We start from the raw sequence: 19,179 nt of genomic DNA on the forward strand, positions 1-19,179 counted from the left end.
AAATGCAAAAAGCTGACCCTTTTGCTTAGCCTGCTTCACCCACTAACTCAGCACACTTTTCTCCCTTCCTTAACAGCATAAATGAATGAAGAAGCCCATCATTCTCCAGGAAATCATACCAACCTTTCATCAGGCCATACTAGCTAGCTGCTAGCTTTCCTTCCCCACTTTTAAGATCGCCAAAGCTGATTGTTTGTGTGTGCCCTAATTTTGTTGCCCTGCCTGAAGCAAACAAACATTCATGGACTGCTCACTTATCTCCACTAATTTAACAGTTGTAATTAAGATACCTAACCCAAAGCTGGAGGAGAGATGTGCATATGCTGAAAGATACACATGCATGCACAGTGACCGATCAGAATTCAGAACAATGTGGAAAAAAAGAGAAGTGGATGATCTCAGATCGACCTTTATGTCTCATGTATTGGTGTTATCACGCCCTGTTCCAACATTTCGAAGTTAGTTAACACTCACTACCTATATGCTTTGTTTCAGATGTAGAAAAAAGATTCAATTATTCAGTATGAATCCTTGCACAGGAACACCATTAGCTTTAATTAATCAGGGCCCTACACAATTAATCAGGGCAATGGTGATCATAAGCAAAATTCAGACTTGTCAATTGTGACCCATGTCCCACCTGTCCACTACTTGTCTTTGCACTTTAGCTCATGTATATCTGGGCACTATTCGGAAGAAGAATTTTTACAATCCTTAAAGAAAGTATTCACAGGTAAAAATTTTAGTAACTTGAGATATCTAATACCTAGAGATATTAAGTTTTATCAGGTGCTGCTTCAGGAGCTCTCCAAAGAGGACCCTAAAATCTAATCTCCCAGCTAGCTTTGGAGGCAGTAATTAACATCCATTGGAAGAGCATATAATGGGATTAGAGCACAGTAACAGCAGGTAAGCAGGCAGGCAGGCATGTACAGGGGATTTCTTGAGTCCAGTGCATCACAGTCTGAAGAGAGAGAGAGAGAGAGAGAGAGGCAAAGGAAAAGACAGAATGCCCAGCGATCCTTGTGGGGTGTTGCTGACACGGAGCTAGCTAGCTAGCTAGCTAGAGAGAGAAAGCTACTACTACCCTAGTAAGAGAAAGAAAGAAATACATAGTGATAGAGATAGAGAGAGAAAGCTATAGTTCAGTGTGAATTGTGGGTGTCATCCAATGGGTGGAGGGGTTGCACTTGCACACACACTTGCTCCTCATTCCTCTCTCCTCTCCTCTCCTCTCTCTCATCAACCCTAGCTTGATAGTTGATTCAACCAGCCAATATATTCGATCTCCCCTTCTCTTCTTCTCTCGATCGATCGGGTGATGAGAAGCCAATTGAGAATTTGAGATCGTTCGATCATCACCTCGTTTCTTGCTGAGATTATAGCCAAGCTCCATGATTCCGTCTATGCCGGTAGTGACACTGCAAGGTGCACACCAGTAGATAGCTAGTGGCAGCAGCAGCAGCAGCATCAGTGGAGCTAGTCGTCGTCCCGGCCGGCCTTGCCGTCAGAGATCGATCGGTGTAAGTTACAGGGTGCAAGTGCGATCGATCGCCACCGGCGCAGCGAGATCTGATTGATATTGATCCATCGCCGATCGATTGATCATACGTTCAGATATCATAATCAGCAGCAGCTGGTAGAATTCAAGAGAAGTTCGTCCAGATGATGCTCAAGGATCTGGCCGAAATTCAGCAGCAGCAGCTGCTCGCCGCCGCCGAGGAGAACATGTCGAACCTGACGTCGGCGTCCGGCGACCAGGCCAGCGTCTCGTCCCACCCCGCTCCTCCTCCCGCCAAGAAGAAGCGCAGCCTCCCCGGCAACCCAGGTCAGCACCGAATTCTTCGATCGCGATCGAGTTAATCGAATTTAGGATGAACTAACTAACTAATTATGGGTAGATCCTGAGGCGGAGGTGATCGCGCTGTCGCCGAGGACGCTGATGGCGACGAACAGGTACGTGTGCGAGATCTGCGGGAAAGGGTTCCAGCGAGACCAGAACCTGCAGCTGCACCGGCGAGGGCACAACCTGCCATGGAAGCTGAAGCAGCGGAACCCCAAGGAGGTGGTGAGGAAGAAGGTGTACGTGTGCCCGGAGGCCGGCTGCGTCCACCACGACCCGGCGCGCGCCCTCGGCGACCTCACCGGCATCAAGAAGCACTTCAGCCGCAAGCATGGCGAGAAGAAGTGGAAGTGCGACAAGTGCTCCAAGCGCTACGCCGTCCACTCCGACTGGAAGGCCCACTCCAAGGTCTGCGGCACCCGCGAGTACCGCTGCGATTGCGGCACCCTCTTCTCCCGGTCAGTCGTCTCTCGTGGCCGCCGCCGCCGCCGCCGCCATGGCCGTCGTCGGAGGTTCTGATGATCGGGTTGCGGTGTGGGTGCAGGCGGGACAGCTTCATCACGCACAGGGCGTTCTGCGACGCGCTGGCGGAGGAGAGCGCGAGGGCGGTCACGGCGGCGGCGGCGGTGGCGGGGCAGCAGCAGCATGGCGGCGGGATGCTCTTCTCGCAGGTGGCGGATGTGCTTGATCACCAGGCGGCGATGGCGATGGGGGGGCATGGGCTGATGCAAGAGCTGTGCCTCAAGAGGGAGCAGCAGCAGCAGCAGCAGCAGTTCGCGCCGTCGTGGCTCACGGCGCAGCAGCAGCAGCAGCAGCTGGAGGCGATGGCCGGCGCGGGGAATCCGGCGGCGATGTACGGGTCGGCGAGGCTGGACCAGGAGTTCATCGGGAGCTCCACGCCGGAGAGCGGCGGCGCGCAGCAGGCCGGCCTCAGCTTCGGGTTCTCGTCGACGTCATCCGCGCCGCCGCACCCCGCCGCCTCCTCGGCGCACATGTCCGCCACCGCGCTGCTGCAGAAGGCGGCGCAGATGGGCGCGACGCTGAGCCGCCCGTCGAGCCACGCCCACATGGCGGCGGCGGCGGCGGCGAGCACGCACAACAGCAGCAGCAGCGCCGCCACCACCAATGCTCCCCCTCCTCCTCCTACCAGCAACGTGTCGAGCACTTGCGTCGGCGCCGGCGGCTACGGGCTCGCCTTCGAAGCGTCCCACTTCATCGCAGCAGACGAGAGCAGCAGGGGCGCCAGGTCCGATCGTGACACCGGCAATGGCGTCGCCGGAGCCGGCAACGACGGCCTCACCAGGGACTTCTTGGGTCTCCGAGCCTTCTCCCACGGCAACATAATGAGCATGGCCGGCTTCGATCCCTGCATGTCGACGACGTCGGCGTCGTCGGCGGCGCCGTACGACCACCACCACCACAGCAACAAGCCATGGCATAGCTAGTAACCACCTCGGCCGCCATGGATGAATAGCGAATGAATCATGCAAGCAAATCCAAACAAATTTTGTTCGTGGGCTACTCATCGATCGTTCGACAAGAACTGCCTGATGATGATGATCATGTCAAGATTATTTCATAGCTGGGTAAGTGAGTCGAATTTACCCAGCTCTCTCTCTTTTGATGTTCCAATTGAGGTTTAATAATTCGATGTTCTTTTGGGAGGGTATGGGCTGTTCAATTCATATATATGGAACTTTTCAAATTATATACTGTTGTTTATGCTAGCTATATATCATAGTTAATTCATCTTCCTACTGTAATAATAAAATTTTTAGCCATTCTCAGCTCATAAAGCTGTGTAGAGCTACTGCCATTAGAGCTCCATTTGTAATCAGTTGTTACCATTAATCATTCCCTTAAATTTCTAGTTCCTGAAGAATGGATTTGCATGCATTTTGAGCTGGGGGTGCACTTAATTAATAACTTATCTGGAAAATAAATGTGGTGTGATGAAGTAAAATTTTCAAAATCTGTGTTTAATTATGGGCTAATGGTTTTCATATGTTATGCACATGTTGTTGCCCGTATATACTTAGTTGTAACTGCACAGGTTTCCTTCATTTCTGATAAACTGAATTGGAGTACATGTAAATGCTTTCTCTGCTAAAATGAATGAAATTGGAAGTGAAATGTTATGAAACATTTTTCAGAAGAAAACACGGTACTGCTTCAGAAAGCCGTAGCAGTAATTCGAGAACTTTAATCAATGCAGCAGTGTAAGGCTGTAAGCTGAGAACTACTATGTCATTATAGTTACTGAAACCGCCTTTAAAATAAAGCGTTGACAAGGAAATAAACACTACCCAGTGTAATCTCACTCTCTCAGCCGTAACAGTATTGTGACATTATCAGTAAAGTTAATGCCTTGTTTTTTTTTAATATTGGAGTACTCTTTTTATTCATTTCACATTTTGGTTATACAAATAAAATAGTTTCCAATGCCTATTTCAAATGTAAGAACATCAATCAATAGACATACCTTAGGGCTTAGGCATGTTACTTTTGACAAGAATAAACCGTATTATTATCCCTGCCTGGACCATTGCATATTCTTCTTCACACCAGTACTTAATTGTGTGTACTCTGCAGTTATTAGATTAGGCATTTAACAACATATATAGGCAGAATGTCAGATAAAGTTGCCAATTCCCTCCAGAGTCATGCATGGGCTAGCTCATGGTGTGTGCTGTAGCTTCATGCATGGTAGAGAAAAACTGTTCTTCCATTTGAATATAAATATTTTTTCTAGCTAGGTGCATGGAATGGGCATAATTGCAACTATTATGTAGAGTTAGCTACTTTAATTTCCCTCAAGACAGAACAGTCAAGATATTCCGTAGAATGTCCTACTGGCTACATCTTTTCTGGAAAGTGAATAGTAGAATGTACTGTATTACACTGCATCTTACACAATTTTAGGCTTTTGAATGCTAAGATCTTTTGTTGCAAGAAAGCAGTCGTTTTAAACTTCATGCAAATCAGTGAATCTTGCACGATGAGTTTTATTTGATTCTGTCATTATATACTCATAATTCAAGTATGACACATAAAAGTTTTATTTGATTCTGTCATTATATACTCATAATTCATATACTATCAAACATGAAGAAACACGCATATATAGATATAGGAGCAACTGCTGCTGTAGGTAATTAAAATAACCAGGGGTTTTTTTTATGCCAATTGGCCTTTTGCATGCTTTGGTAGTTTCTACGGAATCATGATTGATCACAGACGACACAGACGAGAGCTCCAGCAAGCCAGCCATGCCATCCATTTCTTTCCTTTTGGCCATGCCTTGGTGATCTCAAATGCTTGTATTTCCCCCTTGTCTTGTTCCAGGGAATCCTCATGATTTCATGGCAGCAGAAACAGGAAACAATCCCTGAATATATTAAAAAAACACCATAGACCAAGCTTGAAATACTCCATCTTTTGAAAATATAAACATTTTTAGGTTCTTCAGCAAAAACAAAGGTGGAGGGAAAAAGAATTCTCTTCTAGTCACTTCAATTCAGTAGTCAAATTTTGATATTTGAATTGCTTATAGTATTCCTTTTCCCAAGCATCTCATTGGTTAAAAATGTACATTGTTTGTGCATTAGAATCAGTGGCCTAGAAATGTTTTCATATTTTGGATGGAAAGAGTATAATTATATTATTAGCAATAGCCCCCATTTATGTGTCATACTTAAATTTATCCCTCAAACATAGCTTATCTAGTTTATCTACTCCATTGAAGAGGAAATGATGTCAATGTGCATTTTCAGAAACTAAAGAAGAAGATAGAGATATTGGAGCAGTTTGTGTTTGGCTTTCATGCATGTCATTGCTAGGTATATATGTGTAGTCGTAGCAAGTTAGCCAAGAAATGGTTGGGCAGTGGGTGGCCCTGCAGAGTCCGGCAAGATCGGCACTACTGCTCACATGTGAGTGACCATCCATCTCTCACCATGGATGCATGATGATGGGGTACTACTGCTGCTGCTTCTGCTGCTGAGCCTCAGCCTGATCAAAAGAGAGAGAGAGAGAGGAGAGAAAATTAAGCAAGGAGCAGCTGGAAAAATATATATGCAATGCAAGCTGTGCTGTGTGTGCATAGTGAGCTTGGTAGTAGAGGGGCTGCAAGTTTGGAATTGAGCATGGACATTTGGTAGACAAGTGCAGCCTACTTTGCCACCAAATATTCCCACGCATCAAAGTCAGGGCTCGCCGCCAAGCGCTACCGGACAATCCCCCCCTCGTCACGTGTCCCTTTCTCAGTAGGAGTGAGTACCCCTCTCTCCTCTTCTTCTGTGTGCGCATGCTTCCATCCATCACAGATGAGAGAGAAACACCATACACTAGTCTACTCTGCTGGAGTAGAGCAAGTTTAATAGCATAGCCCACTATTAGCTTCAATTCATCTATACACAATGTCTTGGAGTTCATGCTGCAGCTTGCTACAGATCTGTAGCCCGCTGTTCTTCTCTCTTATCGTTTATCTCATTAAAATATGTTTATAGCTGGCTAATAGTCTGCTATTGTACCAGCTCGTAGTAGTAGTGTTCTGCTGGGTTACCTGGCAGCAGCAGCAGCAGTAATTGATGATCGATGATGCACCGTGGAGAATTGCAACTCTCACAGCAGCAGGTGTACATTGCTTTGCTTGATCATGGTCATGGCGTAGGAGTATATCGATTGGCTCATGCATGCAGAATAGCAGATGGAGACGACGAGGTAGAGAGAGAGATGAGATGACGGAGTACGAGTAGTAACTTTCTCCCGGGGGTCGCGTCGATTGATCCTGTGTGAAGAAGAAGAGAGAAGAGAAAGTTGCGGTAAATGTTGGCGGCCATCGCGATCGAGGTTGTAGTGGGTGTGTTTAGTTCTAAAGTTTTTTTTTTTAAACTTTTAACTTTCCATCACATTAAACCTTTTATACACACAACTCAGTCACATCGTCTTTAATCTTAACCAAATTTTAAACTTTGGACCAATCTAAACTTTGTGTAGGCCATCACTACTACACCCAGCTCGTTCCTCCTAGCCTAGATGGCCGTGCATGCCTCTGCATCTCCATGTCTAGAGAGAGAGAGAAATTTGGATGGATGGATGGATGGATGCATGGTGATGATGGGGGAGACAGGTGAAGGAGGGAGAAAGCCGAAACTTTTGTTGCCCGGCCCGTTGACATGAAATAGCACCCCAAGCCCGAGGCCCTTAGCTCAACGTACGTACTAGCCTCGCTTTTTCTCTGCTAATGAAAAGATGTGCATGCGTTTACTATCTCTAATTAAACCCCTCCAATGATGCTTGGTTCCTACAGGATCTGTGTTTTAACACTGCACTGGAGTAGGGCTCCCATCGGATGGTACAATAAGCTAAAGCTAAAGAATAAGCCAAATTTTGAATTTTCAAACTTAATTTTGAGATTGATTTTGAAATATTTTCAATGTAGTTTTTTTTCAGCATTGGCTTTTAAGTTACAAAGAACACATATATAAAAGTTTTACCTACAAATTTATTTTTATTCCATAATAAGCCGTTTTGGCTTATTAGAAAAAAAGCCAACCGATGGAGGCCTAGGATAGGATGTACTATGGTTGATCATCTTGTCGCTTCCCTCCGCACCAACGGCGGAGGAAGGAAAAATGGAAATGTACTAAAATAAACGCTGCTATGAGTTTCTGTATTCAACTTTAATTGTCCATTTTATTTAATTTTTTTTATGATTATTATTTTTATTGTTACTAGATTATAAAACGTGAACAATACTTTATACGTGACTTATGTCTTTTATTTTTTTTAAAAAAAAATAAATAAGACGAACAATTAAAGTTCGACACGGAAACTCATGCTGCGCTTATTTTAGGACGAAGCAAGTGCATAACAAAATGTTATTTTAATGATATGAGTTTTGGAGCACTGACCCAGCAAGTCAACATCTAATATGACAATAGCTAAGATCAATTAACGACATACGGAAAATAAAGTAAGGAAGGATATAGCAAAATACCTCGACAAAATAAAGATTCGACAAAAGATAGCTAATTTGTAGACAATAGATATATAGATAATTTGCCAAAAAAAATAGACACACCCATAAAAGATAAATTACATATAGGTACTTTAGGAGATCTAGGCAATGCACTTTCCTTTCTTTCTTTTTATTTTTTTAAGAGATTCTCTGCTCAGTACCACTGAGTTCGTCACAGTTCAACAATATGCTACTGACTTTATCGACATCTATAATATGTCATCGCTTTTTCCTTGACCTCAACGATTTACTATCGCCGTCCACAGTCTATCAGCTACACGCCATTTTTACTGTTATTTTTTTTAATGACCGAAATACCCTTTCAGTCATCTTACCTAGCACAAAGTTCCTAGCGCGCCCCAATTTTTCCTCTTCGAGCACCACCTTCCCAACGCCGCCACCTGTAGACTCTAGCTAGTCTAAATGCAAGTCTACATGGTCTAGACAATACATCTACTATCGACATATTATTTTTGCACACAAATGAATACACTAAACACACTTACACATGTCCCAAGATGTAGCCCCTCTCGTAGAGTCGTGGGTCGGAGGGAGGTGGGAGTAAGGTCCACGGTAGCAACTAGCAAAGGAGAAGCATTGCGATTTCGTGGCTGCGAGTGGCTTAGAGCAGAGAAGAAGAGTATGGAATAGGATGAAAACCCTAAAACATATTGGTTTTGGGGAGGGCACAAAGTTTCATGTCCTGCCACACAAAAAAAATGCATTGGTCCATTGCCTAGGCTATAGTCTAAGCGACAGTTTTACGTTCTACACTCATCTCGATGCTGTCTAATTGTGTGGTCGAGACAGTCTAGAACTAGAACCGTCTTTGACTAACTAGATGGTCAAACGGTCTAATTCTCGGTTTAGGCTCTAAACTCGATGATAACCGATCGTCTAGCATCTAGACTATGGTCTAGGCGAACACTGACGGTAGGATCGAAAAACAGACGTTTAACAATGACAAAATCCTTTGTATACTCCTGAAATTTTAGCTAATTCCTTCTATACTCTTGAATTTTGCTTACTTCCTTATATACCCAAAATTTGATTTTGATCCCTTCCATGCCAATCCCGTCAGTTGACCGTCTGATTTCTATAAAAATATCCATTTTACCCTTTGGATGAACATAAAAAAATTATGAATTACATTATTGAAAATGTAAAAGTTTGTCGCATGAAACTATTATAGTTATGAGTTTGCTGTACGATACATTATTTATGATAAAATTTATTTTTAGATAATGAAATAAAAAATATGTATTTATTTTATTTTTTTAAAAAAAATCATAAAATAATGAGGAGCATTCATACAAAGATATGACTACCAATGCTCACGATACTATTTTTATGAATGCTCCCGATAAAAAAAAATCCATTATCCTATTAAAATTGCAAATAAATTTTTTTGTTTATTACATTTTTTTATTTTCAAAATTTATGTCAATATTTTCTGATATATAATTATTTATAGTCTCATTAGTTTCATAAAATGCACACACTTTGCACTCAAACAAAAATTTCAATCTTTTTCATGCTTATATTCAATCCTAAATTAATCATCAAGGGCATAACAGACATTTGCAACCAAACGTAACAGTGAAAAGAAGAAAAATGTAACGGCAGGGCATGGAAAGGATCAAAATTTTAAGGGTATAGAAGGGATCAAATAAATTTCAGGGATATGAAAGAGATTATGTGAGTTTTCATGGGTATATAGGGAATTTACTCAAAATTTATCCATGTAACCATGAGTAAATATTTTACTTCTAATATTTTTTTAATCATAAGTAAAAGTTTTACTCATCGTGATATGGATAAATCCTATTTCTTGATTTTTACGGTAGTTTACATGTTTGTACTACTACATATAAAGGTTTGTAGTACATATTTTTCCCATCTAGTCTCACTTTTCATGAGGCACATCTCTGATTTCTTTCTTCGTCTGCCAATGCTTATGTTCTTGCAGCGACGGCCGATAGGTGGCCGGAAACAAGAGAGAGATGAAAATTCCGGTGCATGTAGAGGACAAAATGTAAAATTCCTAGTGGTAAAGATCGAAATCAGCGAGCAAAATGCAAAAATTACCTGATCATCAGTTCATCACCATCACCTAAGTAATCCAGAAATACGGCTCAATCATCCACTACTTGATTGGGCCGAATCCCTCTCAAAAATCGATGGGCCTGAATTTGACTCCTGTGACGAGGTACCAGGGAGCTCACGGCGGCCCAACATTTCTCTGCGTAACGGCTCAAGCCGCCGCCGGCGGCCGGAGGAGCTCGGTCCGGCCAGCGACCTCCGGCCGTTTCGCGTTCCCGGCGATCCCCGTCTCTTCCCCTTCTCTACCACCTAGCTCGATGCACGATGAACAGAAGCGAAATGCAGCATGCTGTTGATCAAGTAAAATTTACCTGGATTGCGACCGAGAAATCCAGAAACGGGGCGGAAGAATTCAGGGAGGGGAGAACGCAGCGCCAATCCTCGCCCCCTGCCGCTCCGCTCGCCGCCGGCGCTCGGCGGCGTCACATCGATCTGGCATGCCCCAGGTGATCTCCCATCTCTGAATCTCTCCCGATTCCCAATTCCCAATCCCCAAACAACGTAATGTGGCTAGGGCTAACGGGCCAGAGGAAAAGCCATGGATTATTATGGCGAGATGGCGATGGAAATGTTGTCTTCGCCGTCGCCGGCGGCGGCCGAGCGGTGAGAGGACAGGAGCCCTAGAGGTAAACGAAGGGCAAAAAAAAAAAAAAAGTACTTAGGAGACACCGTAATAGGGCCGGCCCAAAACACCTCTCACTAGACCGGGCTGAATTATCTAACAGCCCAATAGGCCCATTTAGGCCCAATATAACAGCCTAGTTGGAAGGCCGAAGATGCCTTTGCCTGCTCATCCACGTACGGGAGCGGATCAACCCGGTGGCGCCGCCGACCTCCGGCGAGCCGCCGGCGATGGCACCGCCGACAACCGCGCCACCGTGGTGACCTTACCGCCGCCGGATTCAGTGGCTACCCCGGTAGCACCTACACGAAGGTTACTCTTTTCTCTGAACTGTATTTTTCATTGAGCCCTTGTGTTTGTTTGATCTTCATAAGGGAATTTTTCAGGTTTTGATCCTCAAAAAAGCTTAGGATTTTCCCGTTCTTCCAATCCGTGTGAGGACTATGGAATAAAGGATATACATGATTTAGCTTTCTTAATTAGCACTACATGATAGCAATTTGGCACCTTTCAATGGAAGATGTGTAACTGGTAAAGGATAACAAAAGGGTAGGAAGATTGCACCATCAATGCCGAAACTTTTCATCCCCAAACTGAAGAAAAAGGGCATGATAAACTAAGGCCCTGTTTAGATCTTCCAAAATGACAAAAGTTTTGCTATTTTGTTGTACTTTTTGCCATTTTGGATCTAAACACTAGTAGTAAAAGTTGGCAATTTGGTATTTGGCATTTGCTAGTCCATAGTAGCAAATTGTGCCAAAAAGTGCTTTGGGACCACTCCATCTCTCTTTCTCTTTCTCACTTTATTGCTAGAATGGTAAAACTTTAACATGCATCTAAACACCAACTAGTACTTTTGCAATGCCAAAACTTTTGCCATTTGCCATTTGCTATTCCAAATGGATCTAAACAGGCCCTAAAGCGGCTTTTTCTCTGAAAAAAAATACTTTGTAGTAAACAGAGCACTTATGCCATATTCTCAAGAAAGCATATCAACTCTCGCAAGTTGCTGATGCAGCAGCATCATCCACTGGGTTAGAGGTATGGAAGAACAGAAGCAATTCTGTCAGATTTACATGGCAGTTTCTTCTGAAACAAGTGGAATCAGCCAGAAGCTGCAACTAGCCAGAAAAAAAGAAGCTTATCATCTTCATTGCAACAAATGCATTTCTAAATGTAGTCTGAATCTATACATCAACAGTTCCTACCAAACAACTAATCATAACTCAAACCAAAAAGAAAACAAAGAAAATCACAAATGAACTCAAACTGACAAGCTGAAAAAGAGACGACATCACAAATCCAAATGCAGACAAACCTAGTATGGAACCAAATCTGAGCTCATCTCATTAAATCCTTGAATACTCCACAGCTCAAGCTCTGCCCTGCTACTATCCTGATTTCTGAACTATACAGCCTTTTATCTCCACATGAGTAATGTACAGAAACTAGGCCTGAAAACTCTCTATTTCCATTCAACTGAATATTTATCTTCGCAAGATTGAAAAGGGAACAGAAAAAAACCTCACCTATTACTACACTGCGAGCGCGTCTCAAAATCTGGTGAGGCACCATGCTCACTCATACTCCCTCTTGATAGGCTTCGCAATCTCTGCCAGAACTTTCTGTTCTTGCCTGTCATCAGTGGACCTGAGCTGGACTGCTTTCGGAAAGAACCTGAATCCGCAGCGGGAGTGAAGACAGGGGTTGAGCCAAACATCTCAGATAACAGCACCCTCTCAGCTTCCATGCCAGTTACATCATAGATTGCTGCAGCTTGTGCCGCCAATTCCTGGCTGAAACTTCCTGATCCGAGGCCCTCATCACCGTCACTGCAAACAAGTTTTAAGGCCTGCACTACTTCACCCATGCTCGGGCGATGCGCAACCTCAGGTTGTACACACATTGATGCGATGGCAGCTGCTTTTGCGACATTGTCCAGGGGTACGTTAGGGCCAAGAAGTGGATCAACAGCTTGACGTAGGCTTACCACATTGGTCAGAAGCGGGCGAGCCCATGAAACTAGGTTTTCTTGCCCCCCGGGCCTAGACATGTCCACTGGCTTTCTACCGGTGAGGAGCTCAAGCAACACTACTCCATAGCTGTACACATCGCTCTTGACAAGGAGATGTCCTGTCATGGCATACTCCGGTGCAACATATCTGAGAAGAAAGACATAGTCATATTATGCATTAGAAATTGTGATTCCATCAGAACACAGAGGGATGAGGGATATGATTCATACCCAAATGTTCCCATGACACGAGTGGAGATGTGCTGGTTCCCCTCCCCCCTTGCAGTCCTGGCCAGTCCGAAATCAGACACTTTCGGTGTGAAATCATGCTCCAATAGGATGTTGCTTGACTTAAAATCACGATGAATCACACAAGGGCTTGAATCTTCGTGTAAATATGCAAGAGCTCGTGCAGCCCCCAAGGCTATCTTCATGCGGGCATTCCAATCGAGTGGTGCTGTCTCAAGATCCACTCCTACAAAAGTCAAAGGCAGATCTTTCAGTCAATTGCTTAAACTTTACAGGCTGGTGGCCTTAATTCTTCAAGTACTTACCATGCAAATGGGATTCTACACTGCCATTCGGAATAAGTTCATAAACCAGACATCTTGCGTTCTCCTCTACACATATGCCTAACAACTTGACCAAATTTCGGTGATGCAAGCGTCCCAGCATCTCAACCTCAGCCAAGAACTCTCTCTCGCCTTGGCCATCATACCTCTTCAGAACCTTTACTGCAACCCTGGTTCCATCTTCAAGCGTGCCCTGGTAGACACATCCGAAGCCACCCTCTCCAAGTACTGTTGAATCATCAAAGCTGTTTGTGGCCTTCTCAATCTCAGCAAATTTGAATGTCTTTGCCTGTCCTGCATATGTTGCGATACTTGAGCCCAATGAACCTGATGGACCTGATGGTGAACTATAGCGACCAGCTAACAGTGTTTGACCTGTACCTGCAATAATTCAACATGTTTCAGGAGGGAAACCAGTACTGTCATGACAGGGTAACGATACGATAAGTGGAAATTATAGAAAAGGCATTATCTGAAAAGTCATTGCAACTTGCAAATACTGTTCATCACCATTTTAAATAAGCATTTTTTTTTTGTCCCAGGCATATGCTTGAACTTTTTAAAAACTAGTAAGCCCATAAACCCTATTAGAGTGATTCACACTCTCTCAACGAGGATGGACGGCTAACAGCGAAACTAGCTCTTGCTAGATGGGAGCATCTGATTCCAGTGGCAATGGCTAAACCTAGATCAGTTAAAGATGAAACCAGGACTTTGATAGCTCATTTAAATGCAGTACCTATAGAACAGATAGGAAAAAAAAAACAGAGATTATGAGGTCCCAATGATGACTGAAAAAGCACACTAATGCTGTTCTGCTGTATGAGGAAATATGCTGGATGAGTACACATACCAGATGATCTGGAAAATTTTGGAAGTGCGCTATGTGGAAATCTTTGAGCCAAGCCATCCGAACCCCTGAATCTGATTATCAGCAACCATGCAGCTAGAGTGCAAATAATCAATGCTATAACAGTAGACAAGACGGCAATAGCAATTAGGCTGCCGTTGACTCTTTTTTTGGGCCTGCCTACATCAACCCCGAGAGGCTTCATTGCCCTTGCATTTCTGTTGTTTCCAAATGCCCCGTCACCAACACTTTCCGGTGCTGAAGGTGGAGAAGGAGGAAGCCCTGCACAAAATCCATATCTTTGGTGAAAACTTGTGGTGCAGAAATTCAGCATGTTCAACAATGAGAAAGTGCAAGATGGAATAAGTTTATGTCTGACATTGCTGTTGTTTATGAGATCAACCAGATGACTATAATAAATTGATAGCAGTTGGTGGCATTGACCAGTGACAAAACCAAATAGAGAAGGCACATCAAAAGCACAAGCAAGAATACACACCTGGATATACAACATACAGAATCTCGTAGTCCCCAAAAACTGATGGTTTTAGGGAAATTTTTTTGCTCCATAAGTTTTCAAACGTTAAAAAAGCAGTAGCATTGTCAAACTTCACTTGCATTGGTACTAGGTCAACAAGAACTACTGTCTTGTCAGGCTGATCACCAGCTACATTTGCACCCATAACACGAACCTGTCTCTGTGCCATATTTACCCCAGATGACACTTCTTCCGCAAAATCAGATACCAATGGAAAGAATGAATACAGATCAACACTTAAGCGGACTCCAACTTTGATTGGTAGAACACAAACACATGGGGCTCCCGCAGGTGGATCTGTTAGAGGCTCTGGGCATGCTAATGAATTGCAATCTGCATTTATAAGGCTCATTAGATAATGAAACAATAAGAGCACATATATTATATCCATCTGTAAATCTTGAAAGGACATACTAGGTATGTGAACATGTAAATAAAGCATGCACCTAGATTAGGCGGTGGTGGAGGTAATGCCCAAATAGGATGGGCTGATGGTGCTTTCGGCCCTGGTTGGGGAGGGATTGGTGGCATGGTTGGAGAAATATGAGGCCCTGAAAAAGGCAGCATTTTTTTTCAAAATTCATCAGACAAGAGAAACATGGATATTTAACAGGGAGATAAATTAAGGCTTTGAGAGTACTTTTGTTTGAATGAGTGGGAGTCCTTGATGACACTGGTGCAGAAGATGGAGAATACGCAGGCAAGTTCGTATGGCCTGGGCAGGAGAATAATTAAGTTGTTAGTGCTATCAAATAAAATCAGGACCCATTTGGAATGGAATATTTTCCTTTTTCCCATGGGTACTCATAGGATAAGAACTAATTCTTGTGAAATCCATACAAATAGGGCATTAATTAACACAGAAACAGCCTATCAAATATGTTTAGACAGCAATGGCCTACATTACCTCGAAACATAGGTGGAGGTGCATGGTGCTTTTGCCTTTTAGCCCCAGACTGCCTTGGAGCCCGTGAGTTCTCAGGACCTATAATGCAAAACTTTTGAGAATCTAAATGACTCAATATAGACAATAACTAGGTTGTTGGTAGAAGAATTTTGTCAAACCTTGAGCATGAGATGGTGGATAAGATGGGGCAAATGGAAGGTGTTCTCCTTTCTTCGGTGCCCCACCCCGACCATGGTATCTGCTAGAAGTTGCTGGTTTAGGAGCAGCTACTGTTGAAGGGGGTCGGTCATGAGAAACTGATGATCCATTCTTTGGGACTGCTGGCATATTTGTGTTCTGGGGCAAAGGAGTTTCTGCAGGTGCTGATCCTGAGATGAGGAATTTTTGTAATCAAGCAACTTTGTCATATCCAAGCTACCACGGCCCGGCAACCCAATGAAATTTTCTGAGATTACCTCTAATTGGCGGTTTGTGAGCTGTGCCAGTTTGACTACTGGATTCCTTTGGTGGCAGTGCACGTGGAATATGACTATTCTTATGGGGAGGTGATGTATTTGCTGGGGGCACTGAGTTTCCTAAATATTTAAAAACAAAAACCTCCAAAAATTTAGAACAAAGGGACTTACAAAGCATCATCAGATCAATAGGATTGGATATGTTTATACTTCATTCTCACCATTGCTATGGTCACTACTTGGTGCCAGTGCTTGCTGACGTGGTGCTTGTGCAATAATAGGTGGTGCAACTGGAGGTTTTACACTTTCTCGCGGAACTCCTATTGAAGAAATGGAAAAACACAAGCATACACAACATGATTATTTTGATTGACCTCAAAGCAAATAGTTTAGTTTACCTGAAGTGGAAGGAGGAATGGCAGGTAAACTTCTTTGAGGTGGTGGATACGGAGGGACGCCATTCCCTAGAGAAATAAATGTATCAGGTGAATATTTGCATAATTGTAAGGAACCTTTTTGGACATGGACATGAAGAAGTCCAGGAACTTAAGGTTTTGAGTTGCCACTATCAGAATATATACTTATACGCTGCCTCTCAGAAAAAAAAAACAGAGAAAGAATATATACCTGATCCAATTGGTCTGCTTGGTGGATTGTTCACAGAAGGAGGTTGCACTATCGGTAGATTAGGATTCCTGGCCACAGATGGAGCAGGAGCCTGAACAGAAGGCAACAAAGCAGGTGTCCCAGGAAGCACTGGTGCAGGATTTTCAACTGCAGCTTGCGGGGGAGCTACTGGCGCCACATGAGTGGGAGCAGGAGGCGTAAGCTCAACTGGAGGAGGCGCATTATATTCTACATAAGACGTAGTTAGTGATACACTCATTAGAACTGATGCGACATCATGATCTAACCGCGGGACGAACTACCTTTAGGGGGTGTTACTGGAGTAGGCGCATTTTGTGGTCGAGTGGGAACAGCTGGGCTGACAGCGCCCTTCGCCACAGGAGGGCTTGCTGATGGAGCAGAGGGTGCTGAGACAAAGCAATTGTAAGGACAATTGTCAATGCTGGTTATGATCTTGAGAGCCATAATGCCACACCACATTAGAAATTCAGAGCAACCTGTTGGAAGAGTTACTGGACCGAGGGCGATTGTAGGTTCAGGAGGGCTAGAAGTTTGATCTTGAGCATCTGGCGAGTTAGCGACCACAGGAGAAGGACCCAGATCAGTACCTGCAGTGGAGTAAAGAACACAACAGGGTCATGGAATGTGCCACACGTACACTGATATCCAACTACTAAGCTCAAAATTGCACAAACAAGTTGGTAACCACCCTGTGAGTGTGGATTAGTACTAGAGGCAATTTGTCCATGTTGTTTTGCCGTATGAAATTAGCAACTAGGAAAACAAGAACAATGGTAATGCAATGCAAGTGCACAGCACCAAAATTATCAGAAAAGAAAACAAGGTGTAGTATGCAACAAGTGGGGAAGATACATATTCAGCGAAGTTAAGCATTTCCCAGTAGACAAGCAAATGGGTGGAAAATAAAGCACATGTGATGGAATTTAAAGTGGCTAGTAATTAGCACGAGATGCCTAGCACACAGCCAACCAGATATGCCAAGCCACCGACATTGCACCATCCTTCTTAATGAGAAGAAGCCCATTCAATCCTAACAAAATTCACAACATCCTCTCCCAAATTTGCTCAAATTTTGAAGTAGGAACAGGCAACTGCATTTTTTTTTCCCATTCACAGATCAATTAGGCAGCATGTGCATCACAGAATCCATCCATGAGCTCTCCTAACAAATCACACAGCATTCTTCTAAAAATTCTCCTAACAATTCAAACAGCATTCTAAATTAACCCAGAAAAAACCATGGAGAAACAACCAAATCTCCAGATTACTGGACCAGCATCCACAACCCCATCATATGATCCCAACCTGAAGAAGAAGAACTAAAAAAAAAAAAACAGGAGGCGCAAAAACAACCTGAAAACCATGGCGAATGCCCGGAGCTCGTCTCACCTGTAGATCCAAGAACCGAAGCGAGAAGAAGCACCGCGCAACAAGCGAGCGACCGCATCTCGCCCTTCCTCCCCTATTGCGCCTCACACCAAGAACAGCCAACTCAAGAACAGCCGCGCCAAAATGCGAGAGAATCACAGATCACAACCATCTCGGGTGGCGCGCGGCGCCGCTCCTCCTCCCGCAGGAAGGCGACGGGGCCTGACCGCCATTTTGGCACCACGCCATGAGCAGCCACACTCCCATGTGGGGAGGGAGAAGAAGAGGGCAATGAGGAGGCGGCAGAAGAGGGGTTAGCCAAGCAAAGCTTGTACTAGTACCACTAGTGGTTACTGGTTAGTACAGTACAGTACACCACAAGGCAGTGGACTAGTGGTAGCTAAGGAATAAATTAGTGAGAAATTAGCAACAGAAGAAGAGGAGATTAAGAAGAAGGAGAGAGCTTTGGGTCAAGATGCAAGAACCAGCACAGTAAACATTCCTTGCTTGCTGCCCCTGCACTCCTCCCTCCACCACTACCCAGATCATCATAAGCTGATGAAAGATGAAGGATTAACCAACTAATCAGGAAGAAAGAAAGAACAAAGCAGGAATCTTTGCTTGGGGCTAAGTAAACTATTCACCCCCAAGAAACACCCTCAGAGATGCAAGCTCGTCCTCTCTCTCATGCATCAGAGTGCCTGTCTGTCTGTCCCTCTCGCTGTAGATTCTTGGTCTGTGTTGTGGGGGGTCACTCTCCTCTCCTGCATCGACAGCCTGGTCCCCGTTCTTTCTCACTGATTACTTTATTTACTGTTGCGAAATCGGTGGGTTGGATGGGATCGGAGTATGCACAGCAGCAGCAAGAACCCTAGAAATCCCTCTCCCTCTCTCTCTCTCTCTCTCTCTCTCTCTCTCTCTCTCCTCGTGCCACGGCTTTGTCGGTTGATCACGAGGGCGCGTCGACCATCACCGATCACCAAGCACGCACGGCTGCTCCCTCCCAGCGTAGTAAGTAAATGAGCAGACATCGGATTCTGGCGTTTTGATCTGCATTTGCAATTCGAATTTGATTGCAGAATGTGATGGTGGTGGGTTTATCTGAATCTGAAACCCATCCTAACAGCCGATCTGCGTCAGTTTGCGTTTGGTTTCGTCGGGACTCGAGGTTGTGGCGTCGCCATCACCAGCGAGACCCATATATCAGCTCTTCTGCTGCTGTAGCTGAGCTCTGCTC

At 44.3% G+C, this 19,179-nt stretch overlaps 2 protein-coding genes and 2 long non-coding RNA genes across 5 annotated transcripts; 2 read left to right on the plus strand and 2 right to left on the minus strand.

Annotated features, from left to right (window-relative positions):
- The first annotated feature begins 1,006 nt into the window (after positions 1-1,006).
- LOC4327319 (protein indeterminate-domain 7) lies at positions 1,007-3,722 on the plus strand. The gene is made up of 3 exons (XM_015767005.3): positions 1,007-1,828; positions 1,902-2,301; positions 2,388-3,722. The coding sequence occupies exons 1-3, from the start codon at positions 1,666-1,668 to the stop codon at positions 3,286-3,288; spliced, it is 1,464 nt and encodes a 487-aa protein (XP_015622491.1). The 5' UTR covers positions 1,007-1,665; the 3' UTR covers positions 3,289-3,722.
- A 1,842-nt stretch (positions 3,723-5,564) lies between these two features.
- Positions 5,565-10,616, minus strand: LOC4327320 (uncharacterized). The gene is made up of 2 exons (XR_010738918.1): positions 10,280-10,616; positions 5,565-5,854 (listed from the first exon to the last, which is right to left on the minus strand). It is a non-coding gene; the product is annotated as an uncharacterized lncRNA (long non-coding RNA).
- Positions 10,617-10,746: 130 nt separating this feature from the next.
- LOC107279882 (uncharacterized) lies at positions 10,747-11,367 on the plus strand. Its single transcript, XR_003241150.2, has 2 exons — positions 10,747-10,902; positions 10,977-11,367. It is a non-coding gene; the product is annotated as an uncharacterized lncRNA (long non-coding RNA).
- Positions 11,368-11,712: 345 nt separating this feature from the next.
- LOC4327321 (receptor-like serine/threonine-protein kinase ALE2) lies at positions 11,713-18,246 on the minus strand. Of its 2 annotated transcripts, none has more exons than XM_015766940.3 (16): positions 17,964-18,246; positions 17,051-17,161; positions 16,856-16,960; positions 16,554-16,781; positions 16,325-16,390; positions 16,148-16,246; positions 15,927-16,046; positions 15,630-15,839; positions 15,472-15,549; positions 15,205-15,279; positions 15,011-15,115; positions 14,526-14,897; positions 14,030-14,308; positions 13,159-13,557; positions 12,836-13,079; positions 11,713-12,752 (listed from the first exon to the last, which is right to left on the minus strand). In XM_015766940.3, the coding sequence occupies exons 1-16, from the start codon at positions 18,019-18,021 to the stop codon at positions 12,116-12,118; spliced, it is 3,186 nt and encodes a 1,061-aa protein (XP_015622426.1). In that variant the 5' UTR covers positions 18,022-18,246; the 3' UTR covers positions 11,713-12,115. The 2 variants fall into 2 exon arrangements, with proteins under 2 accessions (XP_015622426.1, XP_015622425.1); XM_015766939.3 differs by having other exon boundaries at positions 17,928-18,246.
- Positions 18,247-19,179: the final 933 nt, after the last annotated feature.

The sequence above is a fragment of the Oryza sativa genome, chromosome 1, assembly GCF_034140825.1.
Source record: "Oryza sativa Japonica Group chromosome 1, ASM3414082v1".
NCBI lineage: Eukaryota > Viridiplantae > Streptophyta > Magnoliopsida > Poales > Poaceae > Oryza > Oryza sativa.